The sequence below is a fragment of the Chaetodon auriga genome, chromosome 21, assembly GCF_051107435.1.
Source record: "Chaetodon auriga isolate fChaAug3 chromosome 21, fChaAug3.hap1, whole genome shotgun sequence".
NCBI lineage: Eukaryota > Metazoa > Chordata > Actinopteri > Chaetodontiformes > Chaetodontidae > Chaetodon > Chaetodon auriga.
Window position 1 is genome coordinate 18,098,387 of NC_135094.1, and position 18,761 is coordinate 18,117,147.

At 42.9% G+C, this 18,761-nt stretch overlaps 1 protein-coding gene across 13 annotated transcripts in view; it reads left to right on the forward strand.

Annotated features, from left to right (window-relative positions):
- Positions 1-18,761, forward strand: part of LOC143339882 (uncharacterized) — a 109,393-nt gene that overhangs the window by 34,527 nt on the left and 56,105 nt on the right. For 8 of the 13 annotated variants that reach the window (XM_076761418.1, XM_076761409.1, XM_076761408.1 and 5 more), the window contains 3 exons: positions 10,679-10,792; positions 11,989-12,075; positions 14,901-15,089. In XM_076761418.1, coding sequence (XP_076617533.1) covers positions 10,679-10,792; positions 11,989-12,075; positions 14,901-15,089 — 390 coding nt within the window. The remainder of the gene's footprint in view (positions 1-10,678; positions 10,793-11,988; positions 12,076-14,900; positions 15,090-18,761) is intronic. The other 5 variants (XM_076761415.1, XM_076761419.1, XM_076761416.1 and 2 more) reach the window with 2 other exon arrangements.

The window sequence follows — 18,761 nt, forward strand, 5'->3', positions numbered from 1 at the left end:
CGTGGTTGTAGAACCTACTCAATGAAGCTGCCTCACCACCAGCAGTTTGATATTTTTAGTCAAGACTCAACTAATGATAATAAGAGTAAAATATCAATACATCAGTTTGGCATTGTTTGGCAAACACTTTTACCATCCACTTTTCACTTTTACATTACACTGTTGCATTTTGTTTTGTGTTAGGTTGCTAGAGCACTGACCAAGACAACTGAAAAGACTGGAAACTTGCTGGAAACACAACCAGTTTGTGTCACCCTTTGAAAAATCAAACTCCCTCCCCACTTTTCATATGTCATTTTCTTTTTATTTGATTGAAAAACCATAACCCCTAACTTTTAGCTGAGCGCGTGTATAATTTGATAAACTCGCGCTGTCATCCTGTTTTACTTGAAGAAGTGATTTGGTAGGAATGCTGGATGAATCTCCTTTAAATATTCATGATACAACTTTAATCCCTGAGCTGGGAAAAGACCTAATTCCTCCTTCACTGACGTCTTCTGTGTGGGCAGAAAGCTTTTCATCTGTAGGAGCTTCTCTCACATGTGAAGGTGTGTGCGCGTTTGACTGGGAATGCACATGTCTTTGTGTGTCCCCATGTACTGTGTGTGAGTGTGTGTGTGTTTGACTGAGTAAATCTCTCCCTCTTTTCTCGCATGACAGTGCGTGTGTGTGAATATTAAGGCCTCAAACTTGCCTTTGAGCTTTAAATGTGAAATGCTTTGGATGGGAAACATCAACATGGGCAACTAGTGGTTCTTACACTCTGCGCTGCACTTTGAAGTGCGCACTTGTTCACTTCATCTGTTGATTTGACATGTACTGACTGCACAATCCCTGCTGGTTAGAGTTAAATGCAACCCCCCCCCCCCCCGCTTGGCTCAGTAGTATGAATTGTGATCCGTGACAGTGAGGGGTGGTGCAACGCGTGACAGCTGGAAATGCAAATTTGAGCAAACAAAATACTGAGGATAATCATGAAATCCTTTGCCTTACCTCAACTACTTAATCCTGCCAATAGAAATTAAAAAAAAAACCTTCACGTGAAGAAGGTCAAGAGAAAGTTACGGTGGGATTAAAATAGCCACAGAGCGATTGCCTCTGTGTTAGTTTCCTCTTTCCAGACCGACAAACATCAGGCTGTTTTCAGGCTAAGATAAGGAGGTGTGGAAGATACAATGACATAGTATGTTTGGATTCAAAGGAAAGAAGCTGGGATGGAGGGAGATGGAGGGTCTCACAGGCAGCTGTGTGTGTGTGTGTGTGTGTTTGTTAAAGATACCTGCAGGTCCCATCAACCACCCGCCTCTTGCAGAAACAGGAACACACAAAACACAAACATACACACACTACAGAGACGTCACATTCAATGCACCTTGCTTCTCTACTGCCTGTCAATGCACATCACCCTCTCACACCCTGAATTTGTACCGTCACTGCGTCAGCCTCTTGACTTCTCATCCTCCACGGCCTGATCTCCTTCTCTGTTTTATACAGCACCCATCCTTTAGCGGGGTTAGTTAAAGGACACATTTGTAATGATGGTGGAATGTGTGCATTTGTGAAGTACAGCGTGTACTGTACAGTGGCCTCTCGCAGTTCCTCAGATACTTTATATAACAGCGTTATGTCATCTAACATGCCTTTTTCAGCATTAAGCGGTCAACAGATGAAAAACATAAGTGAAAATGAAGTTCAGCCGCTGAAGCTTTCCACCAAACCAGCAACACTCAACCGGCATACCTCCACTCCCACTGTGAGACTTCCCTCACTGCAGCTAACACTACCTTTTGGTACTGTGTACATCTGCCTGTGGAGGAGCTGATAGCCCAAATCTCTCTCAAGATGTTACATGTTGAAAGAGTGCTGGTCCTTGCCTTGATGTTGGCTAAGAGAGTGATTGACCTACGCATGCTGCCTGTCTCGCTGTCTTCTCTCTCTATTAGAGAAGACGAGAGTGCACGAACTGTACAGTCAAATCTCTCATTTACAACCAAAGTCCGAACGAACTCCTTTCCTTTCAGAATGACTTCCTTCGAGGGTTCTTCCCACCACCTCGCTGAAATGCGGTGGAAGAAGCGTCACACCGTCTCTAATATGCGGTTTTTCTCAGTATGCTTCGTACACAGCAGACATCAGGCAGACACAGCAGCTGTTGGTGGTCACTGAGAGCACTCACAAGGCGTGGCTCTGTCAAATCAGCATCTGTCTCACTGGCTTTAGTGATGCCGTCACACAAGGAGTACAGTACAGTGAATCTGAGTCCTTCCTGACTCATTCAGTTTTAAACTTGCTAGATGGCAGATGATTTGTTCTCAGATCTGACGCTTTCACGCACACGCCCAAATGGTGCACCTCCAATCCCATTAGAGGGAAAAGCAATACAACTCCAGACATACTACTTGTGTATTGTTTCAACCTAAACATGTCTTTTAAAAGATCTACCTACACGTTAGAAAACAAACAAATAATGTCCTATTCCGTGTTGTTGACTTATTCACGCATATCAGCTTGACCTCCATTTTATTCTCTATCAATTAAACACGCAGCAAATGAGCCGCAGGTGGAGTTGAACCTGCCGTTATATCGCTCTGGCCAAAGCCACCGGCCTCCATTCACAGAAAGAGTAAAACACACATTTAGCTGCAGCAGAAACAAAATAAAACTCACCAAACCTTCAGAGAAGGCGCCAGAGAAACAGCAGAAATGATGTGTAGAGCCAGAATATAGAATCAAATATTAATTTTCACAATCAAATGTATGACCTCTTGCGCAATTTGAATATAAATTCAAATTTAGAATGTTCATTGACAGCTCTAAATCCCATTAGAGTGGGATGCATGGCAGACCATTACAATCAACATCCCACACTTCTGTAGTGGCAGTGCTGTGTGGACTGAGTGTAATATCACTCAAACCCATTTTTCCACACGCAGCTAACATGGTGTTATCCACAGCACAGTCAGTGCGTCCTTGTCTTATTGGATTTCACAGGGTTGTGAACTGGTGTATGTTATCTGCTCGTGGAGCTCGGTGTCACAGTGGGCTCTTAGAGGATAAAGCCCGTCTGAATAAGAATGTTAGTTACATTTTGTAAATCCAGATTCTATGAGTATAGGCATAGCCGTCTAAGACTTGGACCCTCTGCTCCGACAGCATTAGCTGAGGAAAATACTGGCTTTTGGGAACAGAGCTCAGGTCTTGATGGTGCTACATATTGTACATGAGGACCTGAGAGAGGCAACCATACAGTGTACAGAGGTGGGAAAAGAAAATTTTCATGGGAATCTGCGCTATTCTGTGTAATAACACAAGGGAGGGCACTGACGCCACCAACATGAGCACAAAAAAGTGCTCTTGTTACACGTCTGGCTTTGGGAAAAAGTGTTATGATGTGTTTTGTACCCTGGACATATTGATAAGACATGAAAGAGACATTTACATACAAGCATTTACATCAAAAATAGTTGATAGTGTTTCAAAAAAATTAAAGATAAATATGAAAACCCCATTAATACTACTGTGTATGCACAGCCAACAACCACCAGGGAGATTTTCCCTGTGGTGCTACCTCTATAAAGTGAGATTATTAGTTATGTGATGGTTACAACCAACCACCAAAAGTTTGTCGATATTGTGCGTATCTAGCCTGATAATCACACCAAACCATTTTCTTATTTAGCCCTTTTCTTGTTGACGAGGTATTTTGTTTTGTTTTTTCCCAAACCAGTCAAAAGCGAGTAACACATCCATCCCACAAATCTCATTTTTGGCTGACTTTGAATTTGGGGTAGCATCTGCAGGAGTTGTTTGAAAGTTACTCTCTAAGTCAACTTATAACAACCTGTACTGCTTCATCAGTATCAAACACACTTGTCACTGTCTTTGACTAATTTTCATGGATGTAGCCAGGTAGCCGGCTAGCTAGTCGGCTGCTATTGAATGGGCACAACACTAGACCAAATCAGAAATGTGGGCAAAATGAGTTTTGAAACCAGGCTAATAGATATGTCTGCTTTTTGTTTCTCAATGATAGCAGCCTGGCTGAATGTCTGATTTTTTTTTAGCTTTCTTTGCCTTCTGCAATGTTCACATCATTGCTCATACAGTGCTAAATATTACAGCATTAGAGTTCAGAACCAGGTTTATGCCGTGGGTTTTGTGACATTTTGTTGATGTGGGTTGTATCGTCTGTAAAATCCAGATGTGTTCCAGCAGCTGCGGGAGTTGTAAAAAATTCTAAAAGTTACATGTTGGCTGGGTTGCTGGCTGGATTGAATAAAACCAGGCTAAACTTTGATCTTCTATAAAAATTGGTCAGATCCCTCCATATGGAACGGCTGAAGGAAGGCTTTACTCTCAGGTGGTTAGAAGGGCCCAGAGGAATGTCAGGATGCGAGGGGAAACTCTTCAAACTGTGGCTTGGCTTCTGCCATATGGCTGTTACTGGCTGGTATCCCCGAGCCGCTGGAGTCCTTTAGCTCTTCTAATCTCCACTCCAGATCTATTTTACCCCCCGTCTCACCTCACTATGCCTCTCCTTCTACCTCCTCCCCTCACTCTCTCATTTCACTCTCAATTTTTACCGTGTTGTTCAAAAAATATTTTTAGTATTTCTTATATAATGAGCGAGCGTATGATGTTATTGGAAGGAATACCTATACCTCTACAAGGACATAGACCAGACTCAGGTTGAAGGAAAAGTGAATTATAGTCTAAAGCCTAGTACATTCAGACTCTTAAAAATATTGGCGAAGACAGTTGCAGGTAAAGGTGGACAGAAAGGAGAATACTGATGATTCAACTTCAAAGTACATGATTAATAATCTGTCATGGCTGAATCAACAGGACACTCTGGATGTTCGTCCTCACTAGAGAATAGCTCTCTGTCCTGTCCTCTCAGTGAACCGTCATTGTGTGCCTGTGGTACTATGGCGGCCCTGACCCAGCCAGTTCATAGTGTCTATCTCAGCTCGAGGATCCGAGGCTGAGGCAGAGGAGCAGGGTGAGGCTGAGGTCAGCTGGAGGACAGCTGCAGGATTCCAGCCTATCCTGCTGGCTCATCCCAGATCAGACAGTTTTGGTAAAGCAAACCATAGGGCGCCATGCGCAAATCTGGGATAGAAATACATTGAAAAACAGCCAGGTTTGGTATTAAGTATACATGGCAGTAAGCCGGTACGATAATCAAATGAAGTAATTTGCTTTGGAAATTTTTTGACTTAGCCGGCGTGGTTCATCTGTCCCATTTAGGAGAGAGGACAGTGGGGCAGAGGAGCACACTGAGGTCTGGTCATCTTAAGGACTGAGCCTAGCCCACAGGCTATCAGCCATATGAGAGAAGATAAGAATGGAGACATGGAAGGCCACGCGAGGCTACACCTCAGCTGAGCCAAACCCTTAAGGAACAAATACAACTACAGTTTGAGATAAGACAGTGACAGTTTTTTTTTTTTACATTAAATGGTGTGACACTACATTGTGTTAAATGCTCTGGAGTTTCACTGTGTCTTGCCTACTTACTATAAATTCTCAAAGTCATGTTCCAAATAATGGCCTGGCTGTCTCTGTAGCTGAAGGTCACTGTTTGAATTGAAGTTCATTAAATAGCTCTATAAGGTAACAGTTATGCTCCCTCTCCTTTGTGTTTTTCTACTCTCTCCCCATGCTTACTGTTACGGCTTGTCTTTGTGTGTCTTGACATGACAAAACCATTGTCTTGTCCAAGGTCTGGCACAGGGTCCCCCTAGCTGGCTGAACAGTGAAAGATCACAGTTGCTCCTTTGATACTGTGTCAGTGATTAGCCTGTCATGTTCTTGTAGCAGCAGTTTTGAGAAGTTCACATCCGAGACTCTTACTTTTTATTCAGGTCAGTTTTTTTGTTTGACCTTGGGAAAAAATTACATAGGTATATTGGAAACAACTGTCCAAATGGCAGCCAAAAACAACAAAGAAAATGTAGCCGTAAGTGGTGAGTCTGAGTTTAGACCTTTTTGTCAACAGAAGTAAGCAGTGCTAATGACCCAAAATTAAAGCTTTTAAATAATAATAATGATAATAACCATAAGAATTAGAATGATAGAATAGAGTTCTACCTCCTCAGGATTTCAATCCTAAAACACTTCATATCTACAGCTCATCTTAAAAATGCTCCCAGTACTTTGTGTAGCTACTCAGTATTCGGCAGATATTTGTTTAACACGCAGTGGTATTAGCATTCAGTCACCAGGTCAGAGTAAACACACCTGCTGCAGGTTTAAAATACATGTGAAAAGAACAGAAATTACATGAAATACTGTACTTAACACTTGCTTTCCCAGATTTGACGTCTTCTCAGGACTGTGATGATAGTTATAGATTTTCAGTCCTTCAACTTCCTCAACTTTTTTGCATCTGTTAGTTGTAAAGTATGTGTGTGGGGGTGTACATGGCTTTTATTATTGTATTAGATAGAATGTATTTCATCTTAAAAATGAGTCAGAGATGCAACAAGGTGGGCACAATGAAGAAAAAATGTGTGTCAGGGGATTGATGAAATACACAGTATTCAGTGATCTGCTAAAGAACGATCTGATCGCTGCCAAGAGGAAATTTCATGCTGATTACTTTGCTGCTTATATTTATTTTGGGCAGTTTGGAAAGCAGCTTGGTGCACAACTAACAATTGAAACCTCACACACAGGGATGAAAAACAATGCAGAAGTTTGGTCCAGACTGTAGCCAGCATTAGACTTGTGTCTCAGTGTCATAATACCTCCAAAACACCTTTGTCTGATGTTCGCAATCTGACAACAAGGTGAAGAAGAAGTGATGCTTCTGTCATTTTCTGTACCTCGGTGAGATTGTTACTGGAAGAGGGAGTGTTCTATTGCCTGAGTCATGTTTCAGATGGTGAGAATGTCGTCATAACAAAGTCTGAATGACAGCATTCCCCCACTCGCCCCTGCACCACCTCCTCAGCTGATCCTGAATCTGCTGCCTGTCCTCAGAAAACGCCTCACAGGGATCCCCTGCCATTTCAACAATGTGTCCGTGCATGAGTAGAATTAGGCGAGACGTCAGTTCATTCTAAGCTAGATTTATCCATTTTATTCTGTCAGGTCGGCCAAGTGTCCACCAAACATGGGGTCTGACTTTCTGGCTGTCTGTCTGCCGTCATGTTGTGTCTGTGTGGCTCTCTCTCTCTCTCTGAACATTAGAGTGTGTTTGTACTGTATGTGTCACTGTGCGCTTGCACGCTGGTTTATGTGGGCGCACGCGCATCCGTTTGTCCACTTTAGTGCAGCCAAAGCAGAGTGTGTGCGTGTGTGTCCTCGGATGCCTCTTAGACAATAAAGTTCATCTGTCAGACTGATAGCTGCTCCAGTCTGGCTCGCCATACTTCAGCCTCATACTGAGGTCAGCACCCCCCCAAGCAGCAGCTCTTACATAATTTGGAATTTTTGTTCACACTAAACACAGCATCAGCTATATAACCTTTTGTGGCACTGAATACTACAGACCAAGGTTAACTCCTTGCCTCCTACTTTGCTAATTGGGGTTACTTGTGATGAGTAATGTTTTTACTTGATATATCATAAAGGCAGCCATGTTAAAAAAACGTGGTGCCTCAGAAGCCCTGTAGTGATTATGTTTTGTGGTCTGTAAGGAGACCGATGTTAAAGGTCAAGTAGTCACGATGAATGATGACACTGCAACGAGCCTCCTGTCAGGCTCTGACTCACCTGCAGTACTTGGAACAATTTGTGGAACACATTCCCAAAAAAAAAAAAAAAAAACCAACACACACAGGCATATACCCACACTTCCTCCCTCTTTCAAGCTGAGCAGTTCACTGCTGGTACATTAAACACAGTGCAGTGTGCAGAGAATAACTCTGCATGAAATTTTCCCTTGTGGACTGAACTGAACCCCCAAAATTTGTCTGAGCTTGAAGAAGGCATGAGGCACAGTAGTGCTTTACTTATTTGTTTGTTTCACATACATAAGTGCCAAACACAAGGGTGGGGGTGTGGTAGAAGTCTGGAACTGCACTTACAAGATATCTCTGCAACTCTGTATTCTTATGTTTCATTTCAAATGTACAGATTTAGAGAATGCTGATGTCAAAAATAGTTTCACCGCAGACAAACTGCAAAAGGGAATTTCATGTCCGGTCTGATGCAGATAGTAAATACAAGCTCCAATATTCATGAAGGAAAAGAGTCTTTTGTAATTTCTGTACATTTTGTAGTCCTAGGAGTAGTTATAATAATATTATACTCTCCAAAACTAATCACTGACATCTGGAAAAATAGGGAGTCATCATGTCAACATGACGAGAGGCCAGCAGGGCTGAACGCAGGATTTTACAAAGAGAAAAAGAAGACTAAGTAATGTAGACGTGGTTGAGACGTCAAGCCTCAGCCACCCCAAGTGTTAGAAGAACAAATGACTGAAATTGTGAAAGAAAGAAAGAACAATTGACTGAACCTACTGAGGAAAACAAGAAAGACCAAACCTAAGCACTGACATGTTCATAATGGACAGTAATTCTCATGGATCCACCACATATCTACATGTATGTATCCACATATGATGAAGCCATCCCATCTACAGAGATGATGCTTCGGCCCAGTGTGTAGCACTTTGGGGTCAAGCAAAAAAAGGTTGGTAAACACTGATCTGAACCACTTTTTGATGCAAAACCAAAACTGAAATCTTGGTAAAAACACAAGAAATGTGTGTGAACCCAGTTACTGCATAAGTAGGTACAGTAGGTTAAAGTTGAGCCAGGATGTGGGTCTGTTAACTGTGCTGTCATGATTTCACCATTACCCAACACGTTAGCCAAACAAGCTAACCTGAGACAGTTTCAAACCTGCATTAGTATCTGACTGCCTGACTCTCTAGCTCCGTTGGACTTTGTTGGATTGATGTTGCTGCATTTCCAGATCTCTGCAATTAAGTTTGCAATAACAGTGTTGGTACAGACATGATGGACAAAAACTTCTGAAACGATTCTTTTAAGCACCACTGTAATAGGCATCTTCTTCAACTTGTTTTATTCCAGCTGAGTCTGCTAACATGTTTGCTAATTTTGCTCAGGAGGCGCTTTCTTTGAGTGAGGGGTGCTTCTCAGACAGCTACCAGCTTTGAGGTTTTATGTTTGTGTAACCTCCCTTCCCCCAGTACAGAAGCACCCTCTGGCCACAGCTTTAAATGAGACTGTGATAGACCGGAGTCAGCCCGAGTGCTTCAGTACAGGGTAAAAATGGAAATAGGTTTTCATTCCAGTACCCCTGACTGCCCTTTCAAAGCTACTTAGTCTGATTTCAGCACCTTGGACAGCGGCACAGCACAGCAGGGGAAACATCCCCCTTGTTTCCTGCTACGTTTTTGCTTCACTGATTTTACTAAGAGCCGAAGATGCTCATTGGCCACCCCACCCATGTAGGAAGTCTACGCTGTGACCTTGCGCATCTCCTATTATTTCTCCAAATTTCCGTTCACAGAGAGACACAGAGACATGCAGACACATTCAAAAGTGAGACTAGAAGTGCTGCTGCGCTGGTGTTTTTGAATCAATCGGTGACCCTGCCGGCGGAGTGTTTTCTGCGTCCTGTCGAGGCAGACGATGCACACCCTACCATGGCCCCTGTGTGTGTCTGATATATGGAAGCATTTGTGACTTTGGGTGGCGTCCTGTCTGTTTGCCTCACTGTCAGCCTCTGTGAACGCTGCTGGGAAAGGGTCGCCGTCGGTGCCTCCCTCCTTCTCTCCTCCGCTCCTCCCCTTCCTCCATTACTCCTCTGTCTCACTTCCTTCCTCTTAATCCATTTTCCTTCCTTTCCCCTGTTCATCACTCCCTTATTTCCGTCTTTCCACCCCTGTCTTCTCCCTCATCCTGTAAATCCCCTCCTTTCCTTGCTGTAGTGTCCATTTAAACCTTCATCTTCTCTGAACCTCCACTTACCTTCCTCCTCTCGTCCTTCCATTTTTACCTTCCGCACACACACACAGCCACATTAAATCGGCCAGTCAGGGTTCTGGCCTCTGTGGTCCAATCAGGATCTCTTGTTGGAGACTGGGAGAAGAGTTGAAGGGTGACTGCAGGAGTAGGAAGGGAGGGAGTGGACTGTGGGACGCCGGGTAGTGCGAGGGGAGGCGCTAGCTGGCGGGGCCTGGGACCTGAACCAGACAGACAGTGAAACGTCACACCAAACCCAGACTCCCCGACTGTGATCGCATTCTTGTGTGCGTGTGTGTCTGTGTGTGTCTCTTTGTGTGGCGATTGTGTGTGTGTGTGTGACTGGGGGTTCACAGTGTTAGTAGCTCAGAGCCAGCTGAGGCTGCAGTGGAGACAGACAGAGACAGAGGCACTGAGCAGTACATAGCAAACACTACTGAATATTGAGTTGTATGGCACTGGGATATCTGCTCTTGGGAGAAAATTTGGCAGGTGAGAGTGCGGGTGCATGTGCGCGTGTTGCGACTTATTTTATGCGCGGTAGGGTCCACTATATAGAAGTGTTTGTGTTTCGTAAATGCCTATGTGCGAGTAGTTTGGGAGTGTGTGTGGATTTGTGTCCGGCGGAGTCTGATGTCAGTAGCCTCGTGTCATTAATTTACACTTGCACAGTGGTGCGTCATCAGCAAGGAGGGGGAACTGATGTTCGATGATCCATGTTGTCACTGCAGGCTGTAAGCTGACCGCAGGGGGACAGAAACCAACGTTGCGCCCAGAGCCACAGGGAGAGGTGTGGCCACGCTCACTTGACCAGCAGCAGGCCTCGGCTACAGACTTCTTATCAGGTACGAAGGCGGAGAACGTTGGTCCGAAGTGACACTTCCAAGTGAAATGAAATGAATTAGAAATGTTTGCTATCTGCTGTCGCCTCCATGATGGTGCAGCAGTGGAATTTTTGGTGTTGCTCATTATGTTTCGGTGTCTTAAAAGGCTGTTTCAAGTTTGAAATATGAACAAGGGAGGACATGTTGGTTTGTAGGCATTAGTTGAGTTCATATTTGGACTTGCTGCATCTTTAAGACAGCTGCACTTTATCCAGTGCTATTTTCAATGATTGGGAATGGATGGGTTTTAGGTTAGAAAGTTCACACTTCCAGGGAGCTAGCACAAACTTCAGACCACACAATTAAAATAAACTTTGCAGTCATAGTTCAGTTTGAGTTCACAGTCCCAGACATGAACTTATTCACGTTCATTTGTTCCTTTATTTTTCTTTTAATCAGCCACAGAGGCTGCAGGTCTGCAGTGCAGTCTAGAAAGCTTCAAGTCTGTCTACTTGCTGGTGGATCCTTTGTAATATAGTTGTGAGTTTGACTTGTTTTTTCAGGCCCAATTTGCATAAAGGGTGAGATTTTTTACAGATTTGTGCATAAAACTCCTTCAGCTATTCACCATATGAATTGCCAGGTGCCATAAAACAAAGGGCGTTGTCAGGTTCAATAGTTGCAAATGTATAGTATACAGCCAATCAAATTTGAGTCTGAGTTTGAGAGCAACCAATCCTGTTGCATGAGCAACATTATTAGTCTCAAGGGTCTCTAGATCCACAAAATGACATGTGAGGAAGTTGTCAGTAGCTCTCAAGATACAGTATTTTCTGGTTTGTATTTTTGAGGGCTAAAGCATTGAGCTGCAGTTATGTAGAATTTATTGTGGGGGTCAGACAGCTTTTCTTCTTCATGCAGCGCTCTACTCACAGCAACATTGTATTTGTCTATGCTAAAATGTAGAAAAGTTTGATTTCAAAGCCTTTTCTCTTTTTCTTTCCTTGCTCCTTGTTGTCTACCTCTGCCTTGCCCACTCTAAATTATTGATGCCCAACCACCACCCACTCCATCTTCTCCTCCCCTTCTTTTCCTCCTTTGACTGCCTCATCCATCCTCGCCTCTCTTTAATTCTTCTCCCTCAACTACTTGTTCCTTCCCACATTTTGCCTTCTTCTTTTCTCCCTCTCTGTTGTTCTTCCCCTCCCTCTTGCCAGCGTCCATGGCAGGTTATTCAGACCCTCTGGGCTCTCAGACCAGCCCTGCTCAAATGATGGATACTGGCCGGATGGGAGCCTTTTCAGGTATACTCCTAACGTTGTCTTCCAACATGCCACACAGCAAAGCTGCATTAGCACTGATGCTGGTACCGTGCTATGATAATAGCACCAGCACAAATAATACTAGATTATATTATAATACTTGGCTCCCCCACCTCCAAAAAACTTGATGTTTCAAGCTGTTCTTTGTCACCACTGAAAATGTGAGAGCATTAGCCTTCAAAGCTAACTAGCTAGCTTGCAGCAGCAGCACCACTTAGTTTGGCTTTAAGTGCTGAGTGGCAGTGTAAATGCTTTCTTCACCATGATGGACCAGTAGAGAAACAGGTGATATAGAGGCAGGTCATCATGGTGGTCATCTTTTGCCTTTATTTACACACTGACCTGTTGAACTGTAACTTTTTCTCTTTCTTTCTTTCTTTCTAAGCTTTGGACATTATAAAGGTCAATATGCTGCCATAAGGGAGATGTTGTTTCACACTGTGCCAAGCAGATACGTTTAGATAATGAAGGGGGGTCATGTTTATTACATAATGCACCATTTGTAGAACACAAGGAGCTAGAGCCATGGTTTTTGTTTTGCATCAGATTCTGTTTTAGTTTATTCTTTTGATGAAAATATTAACTTGTTTTAGTCACATTAAAGTCCTGACTTTCCTTAGATTTATGGTTGTCAGTCTCAAGCTGAATATAAGCAGCCTCTCACTGTTTTTCCTGCTCATTTGACTTTATTGCCATACTTGCAAACTCAAATACTGTCTGACAGTCTACATTAATCCTGCACTCGTTCCTGCTGACAGCACAGAAGCTGAACAGAGATGCCCATCGTAAAGCAACATGGATCCATTCACACCAGTCGCCTGCTTCCACACTTCCACAGCTCTCAATAATGCTAATATTTATGTCATAAATCCAGTGCTGCTGGTCTGTATTTGTGGTTTACTCCAGCTGTTTTGTTGCACTGTGTAATTTTCAGTTGCGTTGTACATGACATTAGTCCATAAAATAATTCTTTTTTCATCACAAGAACAAGTTGCTAGCTCACCGACGGTGATGTCCATAAAATTGAAATGCAAAATGCTGCTTTTAACAGGCTTAGTGAATGGGTTTCACACTGTTTTCTGACATGTTAGTTTTCTCTTCATTTGCTTTTTATGAAATGAAGAGTTTGTTAATGATGTGTCCAGAAAAAGGGGTTGACATTTTAAAAAATACAGTTTTACAAACACAAATTAACCTTCAATCATCGGGGATCATTACAGCAAACAGTGATAGTTCAGTACCCAAATCTCTTTCCTTTCTCATTAAAACCGTCACTTCAGTCCAACGACTGGCCCTGAGTCTGTGGTCAGAATATTTACTCTGATAAATGGCTTGTGGTGAGGCAGAGCTTGTTAACTGCGTGCAGAGTTGTGGCTGTCAGCGGCTCGGTATCTGCTGGTATTCCACGGAGTGACACACACACACACACGCATGCACACACACACGCACACACACACACACACACGCAGTATGAGCTATGGGGCTGAGTTATGCCTTTCACCAATGCCAACCTCTGCATACCCAGATTTCACTGTTGCCTTAATGAGACCTGTCGTCTCTGGGCCACAGAATTACTGCTCCAGGCTTGAACCCACACACACATACTCTTTTGCTCTTGCTCACTCACTCTCGTACACACACACACACACACACACATTCCTATAAAAATACACATACAGTTGACACTTGCATCCATGAATGCCCACAGAATTACTCTCTAACCCAATTTGCGCCAATTAAGCTAACGCACCAAGCCCTCACGCACATGCAAAATGTCACTCATTTGTGTATTTAGACAACACGCAGTCGGTTTCCAAACAACAACAAGGTGGGCAAGAATATTTTCTTTTTTTGGTTTATTCTTCACAACATGGAGAAATCAAACAAAGCAAGGACAGAGCAAGAGGGAAAGAAGAAGAGGGAACAAAAGGAAATCTGAATACAAAGCAAAGAGGGCAAGGTAGGAAATGAAGAGACGCAGTCGAAGAATGACTCAGACAACACAACACATACAGCCAGCTCCTGGGGATAAACTGTGTGTGTGTGTGTTTATGGGGTCTGAACATGTTACGTATATTTGAGAGAAATTGGCAGATCCTGGGTGAGATTATGAACATTTGTGTGTGTGTTTGTGTGTGTGTGTGGGTCGGTGTGTGTGTACAATATGTGTAAATGCTAAATGGACTTAATTTATATAGCTCTTTTCTAATCTACCAACCCATCAAGGCACTTTGCAACACACGCCACATTCACTCATTCACACACACACACACACACACTCACACACCACTGGCACAGCCATCAGGAGCAGTGTAACGTTCAGTATCTTGACCAAGGACACTGCGAGGTGCAGACTGGAGGAGCCGGGCATCAAACCACCAACCTCCTCTGTTTCTCCTTTGTATCGGTCCCTCCTCTTCTCGCTCTGCCCGTGCTTTGTTAATGTACAGTAATGTGCTTGGATTGGTCCATGTCGTGATGGAAAAACCAATAGAAGGAATGTCCTTGAAGAAAGAAAATATTTTGTTTCTTTCAGGAGAGAAGGGAAACACAATAGTAGGGAAAATGCCTTTTAAGCTGAACACTATGCTGTTGCACGCTACTAGGAACAAGATATGTCCTTCATGAGTTGCTATTACATGATGTTATTGGGTTGCCCTTTGTTAAATGGAAAGACAACTATGCATTAAAATAAAAAAAAAACTTCTTGCACCATTGTTGGTGTATATTTAATGACAGTAGCATCACTGCTGAGACAGTTCCCAGCACTGACCCTGTATATCTGTTTGTCTGTCTTGCATTGTCAGGTTTCTCCCAGCCTGGTGGGATGGGAGCCAATGTGGAGTTGGGGGTCGCTCCCCTCTCAGCAGAGAGGATACAAAGTATAGCCGAACCTCAGCTCCCTACACCCTTGGCAGGGTCAGACGCGCCTAAAGTGCACTCCCCCATGCTGCCTGAACCCCAGGTTCCTCGCAGCCCCCTGGATCTGTCAGCAGGTAAGACACATGCAGATTAACTTCATATGTCACCCAAATGTGTAGTTGCATTAAACTGCTCCTCTTCAACAAGGCTGTGCTTGATCATCAAAATTTCTCAACATGTGATGAAGAGAGAGATTTACTCTTCTTCTCATCATAGACTTTCTCAACTGGTCCAACCGAACTGATATAAAATGCTTTTTAACATTTCTAATATAGTTAAATGTTATATCACAGGATACAGACTACCAGAGTTAACCTAAGCTCCTACTCTGAAGTAGTGATGTCACTACTGAAAACACAGCAGTGCTTGGTGCACTTTGGAATATGATGTCATGATTTGTAAGGTTTTTTTTTTTTTCCCCACTTGATTTATGGAATAATTTTTCAGTTTGTTTCACCAATCTCCCTGCAGACAGACGATAGTACCTCTTGGGCTTTCATTTATCTCATGTTGCTTTAAAAACTCATATACTCGTTAGTACAAATTGCTAGAATCATGTGGTAGCTGAAAAATACTGAAATTTGTTATCTAAACTACTGTAATTTGACCCATTTTTGAGAGCATTGTTTGCACTTAACAGTTCTTGAATTGTAAGGTGTTTACATCATTTTGTTCACCCTGCATTCTCACCGCAGCAATGATATGATAACAGTTTCTGTACAGTGTAATATATCATGTATGGTATGGTTGTCCCTGTGTTGCATTGGCTGATTTGTTCCACAGAGGGGTGCAGTATATACAGCAGCTGTGTGTATATGCCCTTCTATAGCTTCCTCTCCACATACACTCCGGCTCTGATGTGATTTAGTCATCCAGCTCAAGGTCAATGCACATCTGATGTTGACATGTATAGGGCGCCATGGCTTCAAGTCATGTACTGTGTGTCCTGTCTATGTGTGTGTGTGTATGTGTGTGTGTGTGTTTATCCTACAGAGAGAAGCTTTGTTTCTCGATGTCCAATGTCACTAGCCCCTCCCCCAGTAGGCCCTTTCTCCAGTTCGGTGCACATCTGATCCTTGAGAGCATGGAGTTGTAGTTGTCACCATGCAGTGGCTTGTGTTAGCTAATACAGCCTCGCTAATATCCCGCGTTGCCAGTGCACAAAGCATCACAGCAGCTGAGCCCCCATGGTGTGCTGCTACACAGCTGGTGGCAGAACCCCCCGTGCATCTGTACTAAATAAGAGCAGGGGCATAAACATCAGGCCGGTTATAGATTTATTTGATGAATACACAGTTATTGGAGTTGCCCTGACAGCAAATAACCATGAACTGTGCAAAGATGTGTAAAAGTACAGGGCTCAGTCCTCCTCTAAGATCCCAAAACCGAAGGTTTATGGGATGGAGGTGATGGATGTTGTCACCAGAGCCAGAAAGCACTCATGAGTGTAGATCATTGACTAAAATCAAACAAAAGCAAAACCCAATCACATGGACCGATACTCAGTTTCTGCTGTTTCTTCATGTTCTCTTGAGAGACAGATCCTGCAGAAATCTCATGATACACTGAAAATTCTCAGTTAAAAGCCGACATGTCTCAATTAGTAGTTGTTGGCCCAAACAAATTAAAGCTGGTCACTAATGAAGACTGACTAAAAAAACCGAAGGTGTGAAATTTCCTGATCTGAAAATGTCATGTCGTGTTCATCAATCTGCTGCTGTGAGTTTATCTTCTCAACAGAAATATTATGCAGCTTTGTTTGATTTCTGTTAAGGTACTGTCAGGGGAATGCAACACTTCCAGCAGATTTTTCAAATTAAAAGCTATAAAGACAGGGATTGTGCATATTGAGCCGCTTTTGAGGACTTTTCATTAGGGACGCGCTGTGATTCCAGTACCCAAACTGAATACTGCTAATCTGTAAATACAGATTACCATCTACATTTAAAATATGCATAGCTCACAGCATGGAACTTTAATAATGACTTTGACAAAAAGTATATTTAATGTGGGTGAGTGACATCATGGATACCCAAGGCACTTGGCCAGGTTTGCTAGCACCAACCTAGCATATCTGATAGGTGCATCCCTACTTTTAATATGAAACATTTGCTCAAAAAATGTTGAGAAACTCAGAGCAGCAGAGTGGTGAATATGGCACAACGAATTAGTACTGTGGAAGTGTATAAACAACTTGTGAGTGTATGGTACTGTAAAGCCTTGAGGCAATGCAGTAAGCAGTGTAGCCACTGGAACTTGGCACTCTTGGCACGACCAGCAAAGTGCCTTTAACCCTGTTACAGCCGATCCTTGATCCTTGATCAGTTGACGCTACATGAACTGGAATCTGGTTTGTTTGATTCCCCCTGCTGCTAAAATACTATCTACCACAGACCAAATACCCAACAGCAATGTGTGCTTCAGGTTAACTGTAACCAGCAGAGCCACAGCTCGACTCACAGCAGCTGACTAAAAGTATTCATTCACAAACTTTTCAATCAATATGTGTCAGGCAACGAAGGCATGGAGAATGGAGACTACTCTTGCTGTTTAATCCCTCACTGCCACCATAAAATTGATTGTAAGACTGTGTGCCTGTCTGTGTGTGTCTCTGTGTGAGTGTGTGAGTGTGTGTGTATGCTCATAGTCTCTCTAATGGTACCGTATGTGTGTCAGCCACTAGGTAACACATGGTGACTCACCAGTGCGGCAGGCAACCACCAACCCCCCCTTCCCAACAAGATGTAGGGGTGCAGATCTTTGAAAACCTGAAGGGACTCACTCATCAGTATGAATAACAGACAGAACAATAGACCAGATTTATCAACATTCATCAACACAATGAACCTGTTACTGGCCTAAATCTACTTAAGTATGTTGCAGTCTTCTGAGCAGATTAATTCTTTGAACTCCTACATCTAACCAGAAGTTCAACCAACCAATGAGGCCACAGTGCAGACCAGTCTTTATTTGGACAAACTGGAATTATTCAGGAAAAACATGGGAAGTGAGCAATGGGAGCACCTGTCCTTTAAAGTGCTCCATTGCAAATATTTTAATTGGCATGTACTTTTTTGATAAATAAATAGCTGAAGCTAAGTACATAGATAAACTACTTTTTCAGAGTAAACCTGAATCCATCAGTTTGGGACAAATTTTGCAGAGGTGTTGATGATACTAACCATTTATGAAAAGCCAACAACAATCCTTCCCGCCATGTGTGACCATGTTTTGATTCAGAGTGCACAGACAGGGGGGCTCTTCACAGATGAGCTCTTTGTTTGTGACAGGGAGCATGAGAGTGCAGCAAGGAGGGACACAGCAGACCAGTCCCCTACACACAGCCCTGTAATCAAATATCAATGTTAAACAGTCAAAAAAAAAAAAAAAAAAACCACCAGAAAAAACGGGATGTGTTAATTAATGCTGATACTGGGGCGCCCAATGTATGGGAAATAATCCATTACAAACAAAACAGAGATGTAAAAGCACCACTTTTGGTGAAAAACTCCACAGGGTACCTTTAAAGACACTTTATTCTGAAAATAAAAAATGTGATCTTTTACTGTTAATGCAATCCAAGTATCTAGACAATGCTGTCATTCACAGAACAAAGAATAAATGCAACAGCAGGATAAGCAGGAGTTCCTGAATGCTCAACATTACGAATATCAAATGCTAAAAAGGATTAGAGCCACAGAGGTCAAACTATATATCTCCATTCATTTCTAATTATTAAATACTTT